Source organism: Antechinus flavipes, chromosome 2 (assembly GCF_016432865.1).
Source record: "Antechinus flavipes isolate AdamAnt ecotype Samford, QLD, Australia chromosome 2, AdamAnt_v2, whole genome shotgun sequence".
NCBI classification, from domain to species: Eukaryota; Metazoa; Chordata; class Mammalia; order Dasyuromorphia; family Dasyuridae; genus Antechinus; species Antechinus flavipes.
Window position 1 is genome coordinate 613,032,738 of NC_067399.1, and position 14,622 is coordinate 613,047,359.

At 39.2% G+C, this 14,622-nt stretch overlaps 1 protein-coding gene across 1 annotated transcript in view; it reads right to left on the reverse strand.

The window, feature by feature from the left end:
• TLL2 (tolloid like 2) overlaps positions 1–14,622 on the reverse strand; it is a 123,181-nt gene that overhangs the window by 32,627 nt on the left and 75,932 nt on the right. The window contains exons 11-13 of the mRNA XM_051973821.1: positions 3,951–4,067; positions 2,086–2,231; positions 1,104–1,299 (exon numbers count right to left, since the gene is read on the reverse strand). Of these exons, the coding sequence (XP_051829781.1) occupies positions 1,104–1,299; positions 2,086–2,231; positions 3,951–4,067 (459 nt within the window). The remainder of the gene's footprint in view (positions 1–1,103; positions 1,300–2,085; positions 2,232–3,950; positions 4,068–14,622) is intronic.

The window sequence follows — 14,622 nt, forward strand, 5'->3', positions numbered from 1 at the left end:
CTAGCCTTGGAACTACTAAGGCCTGCCCCAAACCCCAGCCTATGCCATGTTCTTTCTCTGTCATTGTGCTCTTCCACCTTCCTAGGCCCTGGGAGTAGGGTCACAAATGCAGAACTTTATTCCAACCTCCTTATCTCACAGATACAGAATCCCCAAGAAATTATCTGACTTACCCAAGATCATGCTAGTTCTAGGTTGCCACCTAGTAGAACCAAGATTAGAATCCAAGTTCTATGCTTCTGGATTTTCTGCCATTTTGATAAGATTTTCAAGGCTTTTACAGCCTTCCCAAACACCCCCTGCAGAAGGGCATAATCCCACAGGAGCAGAAATTGGGCTCAGCTCCCTAAAACAATTTTGGAGTGATCCACAGCATCTCTCTGACCCAGAATCTTAATCTCCCCACAGATTCATCATCCAAATTTGATTGGAAGAATATCTGCCATTGCCAAGGGGTTCTCTCTCTCCTGCAGAGGTCCTCACACTACAGCCCACAGGCCAGATGCAGCAGCTGAGGACCATTATCCCCCTCACCCGGGCTATGAAGTTTCTTTATTTAAAGGCCCACAAAACAAAGTTTTTGTTTTACTATAGTCCGGCCCTCCAGCAGTCTGAGGGACAGGGAACTGGCCCCCTATTTAAAAAGTTTGAGGACCCCTGCCTTAGGGAGTACCAGTGTCTCTGAATTAATGCTATGATATATGTCTCACTACCGGTTATGGTCTAGGAGAGGGGCCTGGTTAGACTTTTATCAAGTCCTAATTCCATTACACGGTGGTTATTTTATTCACTAAAGACTTATAGTCTTAGATTGACACGCATAACCATCCATGCACTTTGTGTTTTAGATATCAAGACTAAGTTCTAATTATTGATCAGTTATAACTTCCAATATAAAGCCCATTATAAAAATAAGGGCTCTGGTAGGTATCACTCCTCCCCTTTTACCAAAGAATATTAGAATTGGAAGATGCCTTAGGGATTATCATAATGGCCTTCTTCATTTCACTGCCATCAGTATTGAAGTTCACCAAGTTCTTTGGGATCCTTAGAAACAAGCCAATAAATACTCTTTACTAAAAGTGATAAGGATTGATTCGTACCCTTAAAAAAATTGGCAGCAAACCCTGCTTTATTGATCGAGCCATCTGATACAAACTTCATCCACATCTTGTTGGAGCTGGATTTGATATCATCTGGTTTCTCATAACCACAGAAGTGACCAATCAAGGCACTCTCTTCAGTGGCCCCATCCCGAATTTCCAGGTAGTCATAGGCACAGCTGTCATGGCGCTCAATCTGAAAGAAGAGGCATAAATTAGGGGGTGACCAACAGGCACCCTCACTCCCTTGGCCTGGGAATAGAGCTGTAACTAGGCTTGGGTGATCAGAGTTGTATCCAACACATCGAAAGCACCGGGGGCATGCTGAAAACTATATTGCAGGGGAAGTCAATCCCTGGCCAGGTTTGGCTCTCCTGCCTTTGTCCTATCCTGGGTATCATTCCTGTGACCTCTCAGGGTCTTGTGTGCCAGTTTAAAAAACTGACTTGTGTATCCCCTCCTCCAGGTATATTTTGTACAGTTTCAGGCAAAATAACTGCTAATTATGGCTCTTCTTGAGAATAGGATTTAATTTGGGGGAGAGGGAGGGAAAGGGACACAACTTTCTCTTCTCTTGATTCAATCACAGAAGGATTATGAAATCCTTCTTTATTATTTATTATGAAATAGATCCAGGATGTAGTTAGCCATCCTGCCACGTCAGAGGCTATGGTTTTCCCAACCTGGAGATATTATCCTGAACAAAGTGACAAAGAAAGAAAGATGGCTCAATTTTTATCAGCTCAAGAGGCTCTCATACCAGTCATAGCTCTCCAATAACATTGAAAAACAAGATACTTATGACAACTGCAATGCAAAGCATGCATGTAAATGTAGAGACTTATACACACACTACATATACATACATGCATCTCATCTGGATAAATGTATTCTGCATCTACTAAATTCTCAATAAAAGTCTATTAAATGCACTATGGATGTGGGTTTCTTTTTTTGTAAAAAAGTTTTTAGAATGGCTCACCTCAAATGCCTGGAAAGTGAGTCCCACGTGAAACCCCTCAGAAACCGTGATCTTCCAAACACATTCCTTGGAAGGCCGGTAGTCATCCGGATAATTGGGAGACTGGATTTGGCCAGAATCTTTGTGAATTTCTCCCCCGCATATAGCTTCAGAGACAAAGATAGAAATAGGTGAGGAGCACGTCCCCCCAACAAGGTCTGTGAGGACGGGGGGCTCTGGACCACGCTCAGCAGGCTGTTACCCACAAATGGGTAGGTGTTTAACACATCTGGACCAGTGCTGACAGTACAGCACTGGAGCCAGCTCTCACCACTAGGTGGAGCATCTTGCAAAGGTATGAGAGTCACTGATTACAGGTGGGAATCTTATCGAGGAAAATGACCATCCAGCAATGATTTCATCATCAATAATTTATCCTTATAAAAAATAACTTCAACTAGAGATTATCAAGAGCAAAGAATTTTAGAGATGGAAAATATAAATTCAGGTTGCTGCTCTTCCACATATAACTTCAGATAAGTCACGTCCTTTCAGGTCTCAGGTCTCATCTGTCAAATGCAGAAATTGGACTAGATAATAGCCCTTTAAGGTTTGCAAAGTAAATTATAAATATTAGTTCATTTTATCCTCAGAACAAGCCTTCGGGGCAGGTGCTATTATTTACAGTTGGGGAAACTGAGGCACAGAGAGGGTCACACTGATAATAACTGTCAGGCCAGATCTGAACTCAAGAAGGTGAGTTGTTCCGATCTCAGGCCCAGTGCTCTGTGCACTGTGGAGTCCCCAAAGATAAGGAAACTTTTTTTTAACCAAAGAATAAATGAAGGGGGTGGGAAAGAATCAGTGAAAGTGGGTTGAAGGAACTAGAGATGTTAAGTTCAGAAAAGAGAAGACTTGGAGCCAGACAACATGAAAAGTTCTGCCTTTAGGCCCAAGATGTAGAAGATAGATTAGTCTTTTTCTGCTTGGCATGAGGAAGGCAGATCTGGGAGAAATGTGTAGAAATTGAAAAGATGACCTGCACATATATATAAATATATATATGAAAAATATATTTTTATATACATTTTATATGTATATATGTATATCTATATATATGGATAGAGATAGATATGGTTATAAATATAAGGGAAAAAATCCCTATTAAAACTAATCCCCAAAGTAAAATAGGCTATTTTGGTATCCATGTTTACAAATTTAAATCTGCACTAAGACTTGGGTCGCCCTGTATAATGAATTTATTCTCATTAAAAAGCTCTCTTTTTAAAAATTTTTCTTTTATTATGAACTTAATACTCAGAAAAAACACAAACATTTCAGTATAGAAGGAAGACAGAAGATGATATAAATGAAGTCATGAGAAATTGTTAAATGGAGATTGAATGACCACTTGTTGGGTAATGATGGTTTGGGTCAGGGTTAGACTAGGTGACCTTCATTCTGTCTCTGAAATTCTTATATTGTGAGGTTCCTAGGTGACAGTCTCAGAGTTAGAAGCAAGGTCATTTTATTTGTTCCCTGTCAAATAGTTTTCCTTAACAGCATGTGTATAGGGTTTAAATGATTTTCTCCAAAAGAACTGGAAATGGGGCCCAGAGTGTTGATGTATAGGGGAAGAAAGGTCTATCCTGTAGAGAGTATGATTGACCTGTTGATTCCAGGACACAAGAGATGGTCTCAGGTAAACCGAGGCAAAGTTTACGCCATCACCACCGGTATCCCTATGTCCCACCTCTACACCCTTAAAGGCTCCCAGGTATAGCTCATACACACTTGGAGGGTGGGAAGAAGGTGAATGGTTGGAGAGTGGGGTCATTGGTTGAGATGCCCCAGAAGGGAAATCTCACAGCTGAGTTACTACAGACCTTCATAAACAGCAAAGAAACCCTTGCCCAGGATATTGCTGCTGCTTCGGAACTCGACCCAAAGGCGACTGTCCGTGGAGATAAGGGGTTCTGGTACTTTGTCACCACAAAATCTACCTGAAAGACAAAAGGCAAACATTTAGGACACCCTACTAGAGTGGAAACAGTCCTGGACTTGGAACCGAAGGATCTGGGCCGCTTTGTATCCCAAACACTTCCAATCCTGGGGTCTCGGGTCCTCAGCTATGGAATAAGAGAGTTAGGCCATGTGACCTTCAAATTCTAAATTTCTGCTCTTAAGGTCAGCATAGGCAGGTCTTTCCATGCTATCTCTACTCAGTAAACTCCAGTGGCTCCCTGTTCCCTTTAGGAGCATGAACTTGGACATTTAAAACTTTTTACAAGTTCTCCATCCTCTCTCTAGTATTCTTTCACTTTACATCCTTGCACATAACCTATGGCCCAGCTATATTGATTTATTCATTCCTCCTCTCTGTGACAACCCATCACCTATCCCATGATGGAATCCTGTTCCTCCTTACTCCTTCCTCTTAGAATCCTTGCTTTGCTTCAAGACTCAGTTGAAATCCTGCCTCCTGAAGGAAGCTTTTTGTGGTCCACCCAGCTATACAAGCCTTGCTTTCTGAGCCTACCTTCCATTTTCCCTATATGCATTTTATATCTAGCTATTTATTTGTATTATGTGCTCCATAACTGAGCCTGTTAAAGACCTTAGCTTAAAAAAAGCCAAGGTTTCCCATTGCATCCAGGGCCACCTCCAGGCTTCCTGATCTATGTCCGGCCACTGGACGCAGTGGACTGGCCACTGGAGGAGAAAGTGAGACAGGTGACCTTGCACATCCTTTCCTCGCTTAAATCCAATTCACTTGCATGTCATGGCATCCCTGATCCCCTTCAAGAACAAAGAATAAACAAGTCCCTTGAAGATGGGGGTTATTTTTGCCTTCTTTGTATACCAAGCATTCAGCACAGTTCCCTGGTAACAAGTAAGTTCTTAGTATGTTTGTTTATTGATTGATTGATCGATTAACTATGATCTATAATGAGAGAACCAATGGGCTTATGTTTTACTTTATTTGCAACATGGCTAAAATAGAAATTTGTTTTATATGACTTCATATATATAATGAATATTTTATTTTTTGCCTTCTCAATGGGCAAGGGAGGGATGAAGGGAGAGAGAATTTGGAACTCAAAATTTAAAAATCGATGTTAAAATAAATAAATATTTTTCTCCACTATATCAGAAGCCTAGTCCTGAACCTAGGATTGTGTGAGAAGAGCTTCTAAGCAGCAAACCTCTGAGTTCATCAATGTGGGACACTTTCCAATGACAAAATTTCCTCTACAATAGAAATTAATATCTGTTCTATAATTTATAGTGTTAGAGGGAAGTTTGTGGAAATAAGAGATAGTTTGTCTATAGACCTCAGAGGCAGCTAATATTAAGATCTGATCCCAATAATTCCTGACTCCAAGGCAAAGGCTCTGTCTACTACACCACAAACAGCCTTTCACTTTGCATATTATAGACAATAAATGTCTATTTAAATGAAATTCTGTTAAATCATACTGCCCAAGGACAAAGGACAGAGACAGGAATAATATACGGGAAGAAACATTTTGGGAACATCCATAAAATCCAGTTCACAAATATCGGTAGCACGAGCATCAATTTTAATACAATTGTACATTGAACACACAATAAATCATGTGTTACTCTTTGTGTATAAGTGGGACATTAGTGACACATTATACTGTGAATTTTTTTCCTCCAGTAGGAATAACTTGGCACTGATAGCTCTATACTTTCTCATGAGATGCAACAAAGTGAATGAATATAACCAATGGAACATAAATTGTGAACATAGAAAGTTGGCTTCTTGAAGGCATCACATTGTTGGATACTACAAAATGTAAATTCCTTGGGAGCAAAGGATAATTTTGGCTTTGGCTTCATGTGCCAAATATAGAATAAAATAGAATAGAGACTAGAATAACTCCTGCAATATGGTAAGTTTTGAATAAATGCATAAATGTTATGTCATATCAGTTTCTTTTGAAATACAACTTTTTCACATCTATGAAGCTCATGTAAGGATTTTTGTTAGTTTTTGCCTTATTTGTGCTATTCATAGATTTCCAGTATTTCAGAGCTGAAAGAGAAGCCAGAGATCAGTTACTGCAGAGATGAGAGCAAAAAAGGGACTTGAGGCAAGAAGTTCCCATGATAGTTCCTATGAGAGCTGCTGATAATGTCTCTTTGTCTTTGGATCCTATCACTTAGCTTCTTGTGCATAATAGGCATTTAATAAATGATTAATTGAAATGTCTGTTAAGTTCTATTCAATTTTGCAAACATTAAGGTGATTAATAATAAATGATCACATTTATTTGATGCATGAAAATTTATAAATCACTTTCCACACAACCCTATGAAGTGAGTAGTGTTTTACTATCCTATACAACAAACATTCTGCCTCCCATCCTATTTAACAAACACTTCACCTGCCTATTCTTTGCCACAAACGTTTCACCTCCTATGCTATACAACAACCATTCCACTTCCCCCATCTTATATAACAAACATTATACTTCCCTATGTTATATAATATTCCACCTCCCCATCCTTTATAAACATTTCACCTCCCTATTCTTTATAACAAACATTCCACTTTTCCATTCTAGATAAAAATCCTTCTCCCTTTTCTTTATAAGAAATATTATATCTCCCTATGCTATATAACAAATATTCCACTTCCCTGTCCTGTATTACAAATACAAAGATGAGAGCAAAAAAGGGACTTGAGGCAACAAGTTCCCATGATAGTCCCTATGAAAGCTGCTGATAATGTCTCTTTGTCTTTGGATCCTATCAGTTAGCTTCTTGTGCATAATAGGCATTTAATAAATGATTAATTGAAATGTCTGTTAAGTTCTATTCAATTTTGCAAACATTATCTCCTATCATCTTCCTATCATCTCCATGCCTTTCCACAGGCTCTTCCTTCCTGCCTGAAATGCACTCCATCCTGATTTTCTGCTTCTTAGAAGCTCACCTCAAACCTTTCCTGATTCTCCCCAGCTGCTAATGCTTCAACTCCATCTTCAAATTATCCTGTATTTATTTTGTGCATATCTATTTGTGTGCTTGTCTTCTCCATTAGAATGTAAGCTTCTTCAGGACAGGGACTTTCATTTTTGTATCTGTATCCCTAACAACTAACAGAGTGTTTTATTCATAAAAACAATAAATAAATACTGCTTGGTTGATTGATCCTCATTATATAGATGAGGAAATGTCTTGGAAAAATCAAGTAACTTAATTTTGATTAGAAAGCTAAATGTTGGAGCTGAGATATTATAAAAACAACATTTATACAGTACTTTACCTACATTAATTTATTAAACCTCACAATCACACTGTGATTACTTGCAAGAAGATAATTTTCACATAAACCTTTTATTAAGTTATAAAGGACCTCTAACCTACATCATTGGAGGTAAACTTTTGATACATGGATAAATTTCAAATCATTCATTAAAGAATGAACAATCTAAGCTGGAAAAACAAAACTAAAGTTCAGAACCCGAAAATTTAAATTAAAAATGCACTGAGTTCAAATCTAAACTCAGACACTTACTAAGCTGTGTGATCCTGGGCAAGCCATTTAGTTTCTCTGGGTCTAAATTTCCCCATCTGTAAATGAGTGTAATAATAACAATTACCTCCTAAGTTTGTGGGGGGGGGGAGAATGAGATAATATTTGTAAAATTCTTTGCAAATTGTAAAGTGTATTATGAATGCTACCATGGTCATCATAATTTATTTTCTCAACCAGACCCTTTTCTTATTTACTTAGGGAAAGAAAAATGTCACTCCCATAGTATATCAATTTGGGCTTTTACTATCACCATCTGTTCAGTCTGATTTAAAAGGAATCCTCCTGGCAATTGCTCCAGCCAAATATGCTGGAAAACAATTTGGATTTATACAAGGAGAGTCACCAAATTTTTCATACCCTTTAGCCCAGAAATCTTACTGCTGGACCCAAAATTCCAGGAAGGTCAGAAATGGAAAGAAAGCTCCAATCAAAGTATTCGCAGTGGTAACAAAGAACTGGAGACAGAGTGGGTGTCCATTAACTGGGGTATGGCCGAAGTGGCATATGAATACAAAGGATAATTATTGTACAAAGAGAAACTATGAAGGATTCCAAGGAAGATGGGAAGATCTGAACTAACCATGGCAGAATGAAAGAAGAAGAACCCAAAGGACACTATGTATAATATGAATATAGCCATGTAAAGCAAAAAGTAGCCCAAAATTCTTGTTTGTTTTTGGGGGTTTTTTTTTAGGGGGGGAAGAGAATCAGAGTTACAGAGCTAAAAAATGTCCAATGTCTGAGGCCAAATTTGAATTCACATCCTCCTGACTCCAGGGACAGTGCTCTATCCACCATATCACCTAGCTGTCCCAAATTCTAAGAAACTAACATAATAATAATAATAATAATAATAATAATAATAATAATAATAATAATAAAGCAGCTTCCCCCCTCTTAGCAGAGAGCCCAAAGGCAGAAATTATTAGACATGTTCATTGTGTTAGTTATTTTTCTTGGGTACAGGGAGGGTTTGATCTTAGACTGAGGGTGGGGAGGAGGCCATGTCCAGAAATGATTACAACATAACAAAACAGGCAGCATCAAAAAAACATATTAAGAGGCAGTGTGACATGCTGGTGAGAGGGCTGAATTCAGAGCCAGTCAGAGTTGGGTTCAAGCAGGGCCTTTGCCCCGTAGTAACTGTTTGTCCCTAAAATCAGGTGTTTTATTTCTTAGTTGGCTGGGACCCAACTCTCTAAACATTTAAGTTCCTGGGAGTGCCCATCTACCTTTGGTAGGGGGGATTTCCTCCCTGAGAGTTTACTACATCAGTGAAATCACACGTCTGTTTTAAAACAGTCAAATTTTTAAATGAAATTAAAAAAAACATAAATAATTTCCTTAGTGATCTTTTCCTTCCCCAGAATGATCCTCCAAGTTATTACCCATCATCGGGATGGCAAATGGACTTCCTGTTGCCCTATATCATGAGAACCTTCTATTTGAGGGGGTTGGTATCTGGCCCAGGAGGGTCGGACAGTGGAAGGCAGTAACAGCTGAAGCCTCAGCCAGCAACAAGCAGAATTTTGCAGCCAAGGGTGGGGAATAGATTACCAGAAGCTAATGGGGGTAGCTTGGGGAATAGGTTACCAGAAGCTGGTGGAGACAGCCTGGGCAGGACCCAAAGCCATCCCCGGTCTGTTTTTGTTTTGTTTTGAAGGGGGAGGACCTGGACACCAAACTTTGAGACAGGGCCTCAGTGATCAGAGTCCCAAGCCAACGTCTGGGTCAATAGTACAGGAACAGAGTAAAGGAGGGCCTTGGGCCCGGGGGACACGGAGCTGCCTCCTGAAGGTCCCAGGTGCCCATTTGGCCATGCCCTTTAAGGTCTTTAAAGAGATTCCAGAGAATTGGACTTGGACACAAATGGCTGGTAGCCTGAAGCAGAGGAAAATGCCCCTCCAATGAGTAAGCCTGGAGCCCACCCAGCCAACAGATCTGGATGTCTAACTACGGCAGCCTCCCCTCCCTAGAGTTCATGAGAACTTGCGATAAGAAGCCCACAGTCAGGCCGGCTGTGTTCCCTTTCAAGTTCTCATCAGAGACTTGGAGCTCATTTTATAGATGAAGAAATGTAGGGCCAGAAAAGGGAGGTGACTTGCTAAAGATCACACAGTTCACAAATATCAGAGTTTAGAGTGAATCTAGGTCCTCCGATTCCAAATCCATCATGATGTGGCCAGGGAAAGGATTGGATTTGCAGTCAGAAGATATGGAATGAAATATTAAATATTCAGGAAATAAAAGAAGGTCAACATACTTATGTACTGATAGAACAAATGTCAGGGAAAAAATTTTCATAAAATAGAGACAGAAAAATAGTAGCATCCATCTCTCTTCCAAGTACCAGGAAAGTAACACACACATACACACCCACACCTTCAAGTCTCATTGTTGTGATACTAACCTCTTTCCACTTTTCTCCAGTTTCTAACTATTGCAGCCTTTTGGGTTTGTCATTGAATTTATCACTAAATCAAATAAAACCTAACTTCTACCAGGGGCCCCAAATGGAAAAGTCATTCATAAAACTAACATTCTAAAATAAGTTCTTTGTTAGCATCAATTCCTTTTTTAAAAAAAATAGAAACATTCCCAGGATGGAAATTTAATTTTTACTGTGAAAGGACAAATGTAGTTAGTCATTTAACAATAAGAGTAATAAAAGGAATTAAAGAAAAGCAGAAAATGTTGGAGTATACAACACATCATATCATCATAAGATTATAGATTTGGATGTAAAGGAATCTCAGAAGGACCTCTTCAAACTCAATTTTAGCCTATACTTTCTTAGATAATTTCTTGTGTTTCTCCCCACACACCTTCTAATCCATATACAAGAGAAGATTTGAATTTATTTCTTTTTGATCCTAAGTCCAATGCTCTATTCTTTTAGTAAAGGAAATTGCAGACATGGTATCTGCCCGCTGGTAGCTTATGAAATGCATAAGGAGATAAGACAAATAGAGAAATTCACTGGTCCCAGGAAAATATACCATTAGGTAAAACAATATAAACCTATTTGCCAAAAAGATCAAAGAAAAAGGAAAATAGTTCATATGTGCAAAAATGTTTATAGCAGTTCTTGTGTAGTGGTAACAGAATATCTATCAAGTGGAGACTGGCTAAATAAATATTGGTGTATGAATGTGATGGAATACCATTGTACTGTAAGGAATGATGAAGGGAATGAGTTCAGAGAAATGAACTGATACAAAATGAAGTGAATGATTTATGCAATAAAAACAACAATATAAAGGCAAACAACTTTGAAAGACTTAAGAACTCTGATTAATGTGATGATGAAGCATAATTCCAAAGGACCAAAGATGATACCCACTACCTATCTCCTAATAGAAAGGTAGCATGAGACATTTTAGGGAAACTTTTTTTGCTTGACCATACATATTTGTTAGAATTCTGTTTTCCTTTTTCCTAATGGAGGAAAGGAAGTTGGAAAGGAAGGAAAAGAAAAGCATATTAATTGAAACATTAACAGTTTTAAAAAAAAGAAAATAACTGATGTTGGAATGACAAAATTCTTGCCAACCTACAGTTTCCCATTTTATAGACTGAGAAACAGAGGTACACAGGAAAGGGTAAAATATCATGTCTGAAATTAAGAAGCAAGATAGACAAGGATACAAGCAGGATTAGATAAATTCCCCGTCTGCTCCATTCCCTCAGTTGGGATTTTCCTCATTTGTGAGCCTGTCCCCAAACCAAGGATGTGACTCATTCTTTGGCTTGGATCTGGTGTCCCTCAGTGAAAACATTGAATGTTCTCCTAGCTACCTCTGAGGCTCCTTTTCCAAAGCAGGGTGGTGCTATGGGAAGGAATTAACCAAGGCAAGGGGTCTCACATGAGCAAATGGAGCATTCCTAGATCTCGGGGTCCTGGACTCCACAGAGGAGCCCATGAAGGCTGCAGAGAAGAGGGAATGTTGATGAGGAAATGACAAGTGGATTCTGTGGAGTGCGATAAAGGGTTCATTCATAAAAAGTTATGCCCCATTGATGGCTGGATTTTCACATACTTCCCTGGGAAAATATGCAAAGCACAGTTTTTTCCCTTCAGAGCAAGAGGCATACTTTTCCCAATCCACCCCTAATCCTGTCTTTGGCAAAACAGCATCGACCTGACTCCTCCCAGAAGATTTCATGGCTCGGACTGAACCCCCCCAAAAAAATCCCCAATCCTCTCAGAGGTCAGCTCCCCTCCCCTTCCTCACTCAGTGCACTTGTTCCAAACACAAAGGTTCACCAACAACTTTTGGAAGCCTCTCAGAGCAGGCCAGATCTTAGGCAAACTGGAAATTCTACAAGTGAAACCCGATGGCCAAAGGCTTGGGGCCAGACCTCACTCCCCCACACACTCACACGCATCCCGCCACTAGCAGCTGGTAAAAACAAGGGCCAAAATCAAGAATGGAGAGAAGGCCAGAGCTATTTGGTCCGTGCAGTTTGGCCAGGGAAGCCAGGATCTGCAGGGAGAGGGAATTTGTATTTCTTTCAAAGGGGGGAGGAAACCATAGAAACAGCAAAACATCCAGGAGTAAGGAACGGACAGTCCCACTATACTCTAGAAGAGTACGGTCAATTGGTGGGACATTGGTTAGCCAGAGATGGTCCATAGGAGGCCAACTAGGATGGTGAAGAGTCCCAAGTTTATGCCATACGAGGGTCCTTTGAAGGAATTGGGGATGTTTAATCTAGAGAGAGAAAGCTTGGGTTGGAGGCAAGGAGAGGAGATGGGAGGGAGGGATCTTTTTGAAGAACTGTCATTGGAGGAAGGAATGGTCTAACCCTGTTTGTCCAAGAAGACAATAATACAGAGTAGAGATGGCAAAGGGGAAAATTTTGGCTTGATGTAAGGACTCCCTAACAATTACAGCCATCCCAAAGCAAAAGGAGCTTTCTTTAAGGGTTATGAGTTTCCCTTTGCTTAAGATCCTTAAACATATGTTAGATGACCAGTTGTTAGAGATGATGTTTAATTTCGCCTTCTACAAGATACTCTTTCCCAGTCCTTCTCCCGTAGGGTCTTCCTCCTGGGATTACATTCCAATTATATCGTATATCTTATATATGTGAATAATTATTTGCATTTTGTCTTCCCAATAGAATGTTAGTTAGCTCCTTAACTGCGGGCAATGTGCTTTGCCTTTCTTCTGAGATACAAAGATTAGAACTTAAAAATGCTTCAATTAATAGCTGTTGATTGATATGATTGATTGATCATAATAGGTAGAAGAAATTCTTCTCTTTTAGATACAAATTTTAATATATGGCCCCCAGCTTCCTTCCCATTTTTGAGATTCCATGATTCTAATTTTGTGTAATTTCTTCTCTTGTGGTCATTATCCGTAGCACACTTGTCTTTTTTGGTTCCCCCTTTGTCCTACCAATCACAATTTGTGAGCCCATCAACATTTTGAGGCTCAGGCATCATCTCTCCCCATAACCAAAGATCATAATTTTAGAGCTGTAATATTCTTTAGAGATCTCCTCATTTTATAGATGAAGACTCAAAGACAGAAAGAGGTAAAATCAGAATTTGAACCTAAAACCTAACTACTACATAAAGCTTATTGTATTATATTAAACTTCCTCCCAATGTTTCCCTTTAAATCTCTACCATATAGCTTCTGTGAATAAAAACTGAGGATGCTGTGGAGCCATCTAGGACTTATTAGGAGGGGTCCCGGCCCCCTATATTTACCAAGTACTGTCATCTTTTTTAGTCCAACAAAATATGCAGCATGACAAAATAATAGTGAGCAAACCTTCTGTAGACTAAATGTTTCACATAGATCAGTAATATTATTTTTCCAAGTATATATATGTCACCATGATAAACACTTTAAAATAGTAAATAAATACAGAGTAGTTCTTTCTTCAATCAATGGATACTATAATATAACTCCTTTAGTGTTCACTTGTTTTAGTCATGTCCAACTTTTCACGATCCCATTTGGGATTTTCTTAGCAAAGATACTGGAGTGATTTGTCTTTTCCTTCTCCAGCTCATTTTACTGATGAGGAAATTAAGGCAAAGAGGTTTAAGTGACTTGCCCACACAGTAGTAAGTGTCTGAGGCTGGATTTGAATTCAGGAAGATGAGTTTTTCTGACTTCGGGCTCAGCATTCTAGCCACTATGCTACCCAGCTGTCATGTTTGAAACATTTTTACATTAAATATACACTGGGTCTAAAAGTAAGAAAGAACAGGTTTTGTCTCAACAGAGAGTAAGTTCTCCATCACCATAAATCAAGCTGAGGCTTTCTGATTATCAAAAATAGAGAGGATGTTTGTATTTTAAGTAAAGGTTAGATTATATTGCTTCCAAGGCTCATTTCAATCCTGAAATTGAATGTCATTAATTCTATAAGTATTTATTACTCTGTGCCAAACATTGCTCTAAGAGATGGGGATACAAAGAAAATGAATCCTATCAGTTTTCATAGCATCTAGGCTCTGATTAAATGCTCATTCTATATATTATAGAAAGAATACATTGAATAAAAGGCTAGTTTAAGTCAATTCTGAGATCTTTTTTTAATTATGAGAATAATTTTAATACCCAGGTTGTCCCTGATGATAAACTTGACTTAAGCATTTCTTAAGTTCCTAAAGACAGTAATGAGGGGAATCTCCATCCTCCCCTACACTAACTACATTACTCCTGGTTTCCTTTTATTGACATACTTTCTACCTGTCCAAGCAAATTTGAAATAAGCAGGGCACGTCCTAGGGCAGGAGAAACTAGGGACCAGCCACAGATACTCAGCTACTGGGGACACGTTTCTGAACTGACTGACTTTGAACTGATCAAAGCCCAAGAGACAGTTCTTCAGAGCACAGGTTCACCCACCAAGGTGACATCTCCCTCTGTCCTTCACCCCATCTGTTCTTGTCTCTGATTAGTCTGACTGCTGGGGTCGTGAATTCATTTCAGAAACTCCTCACTTTTATGACTTGT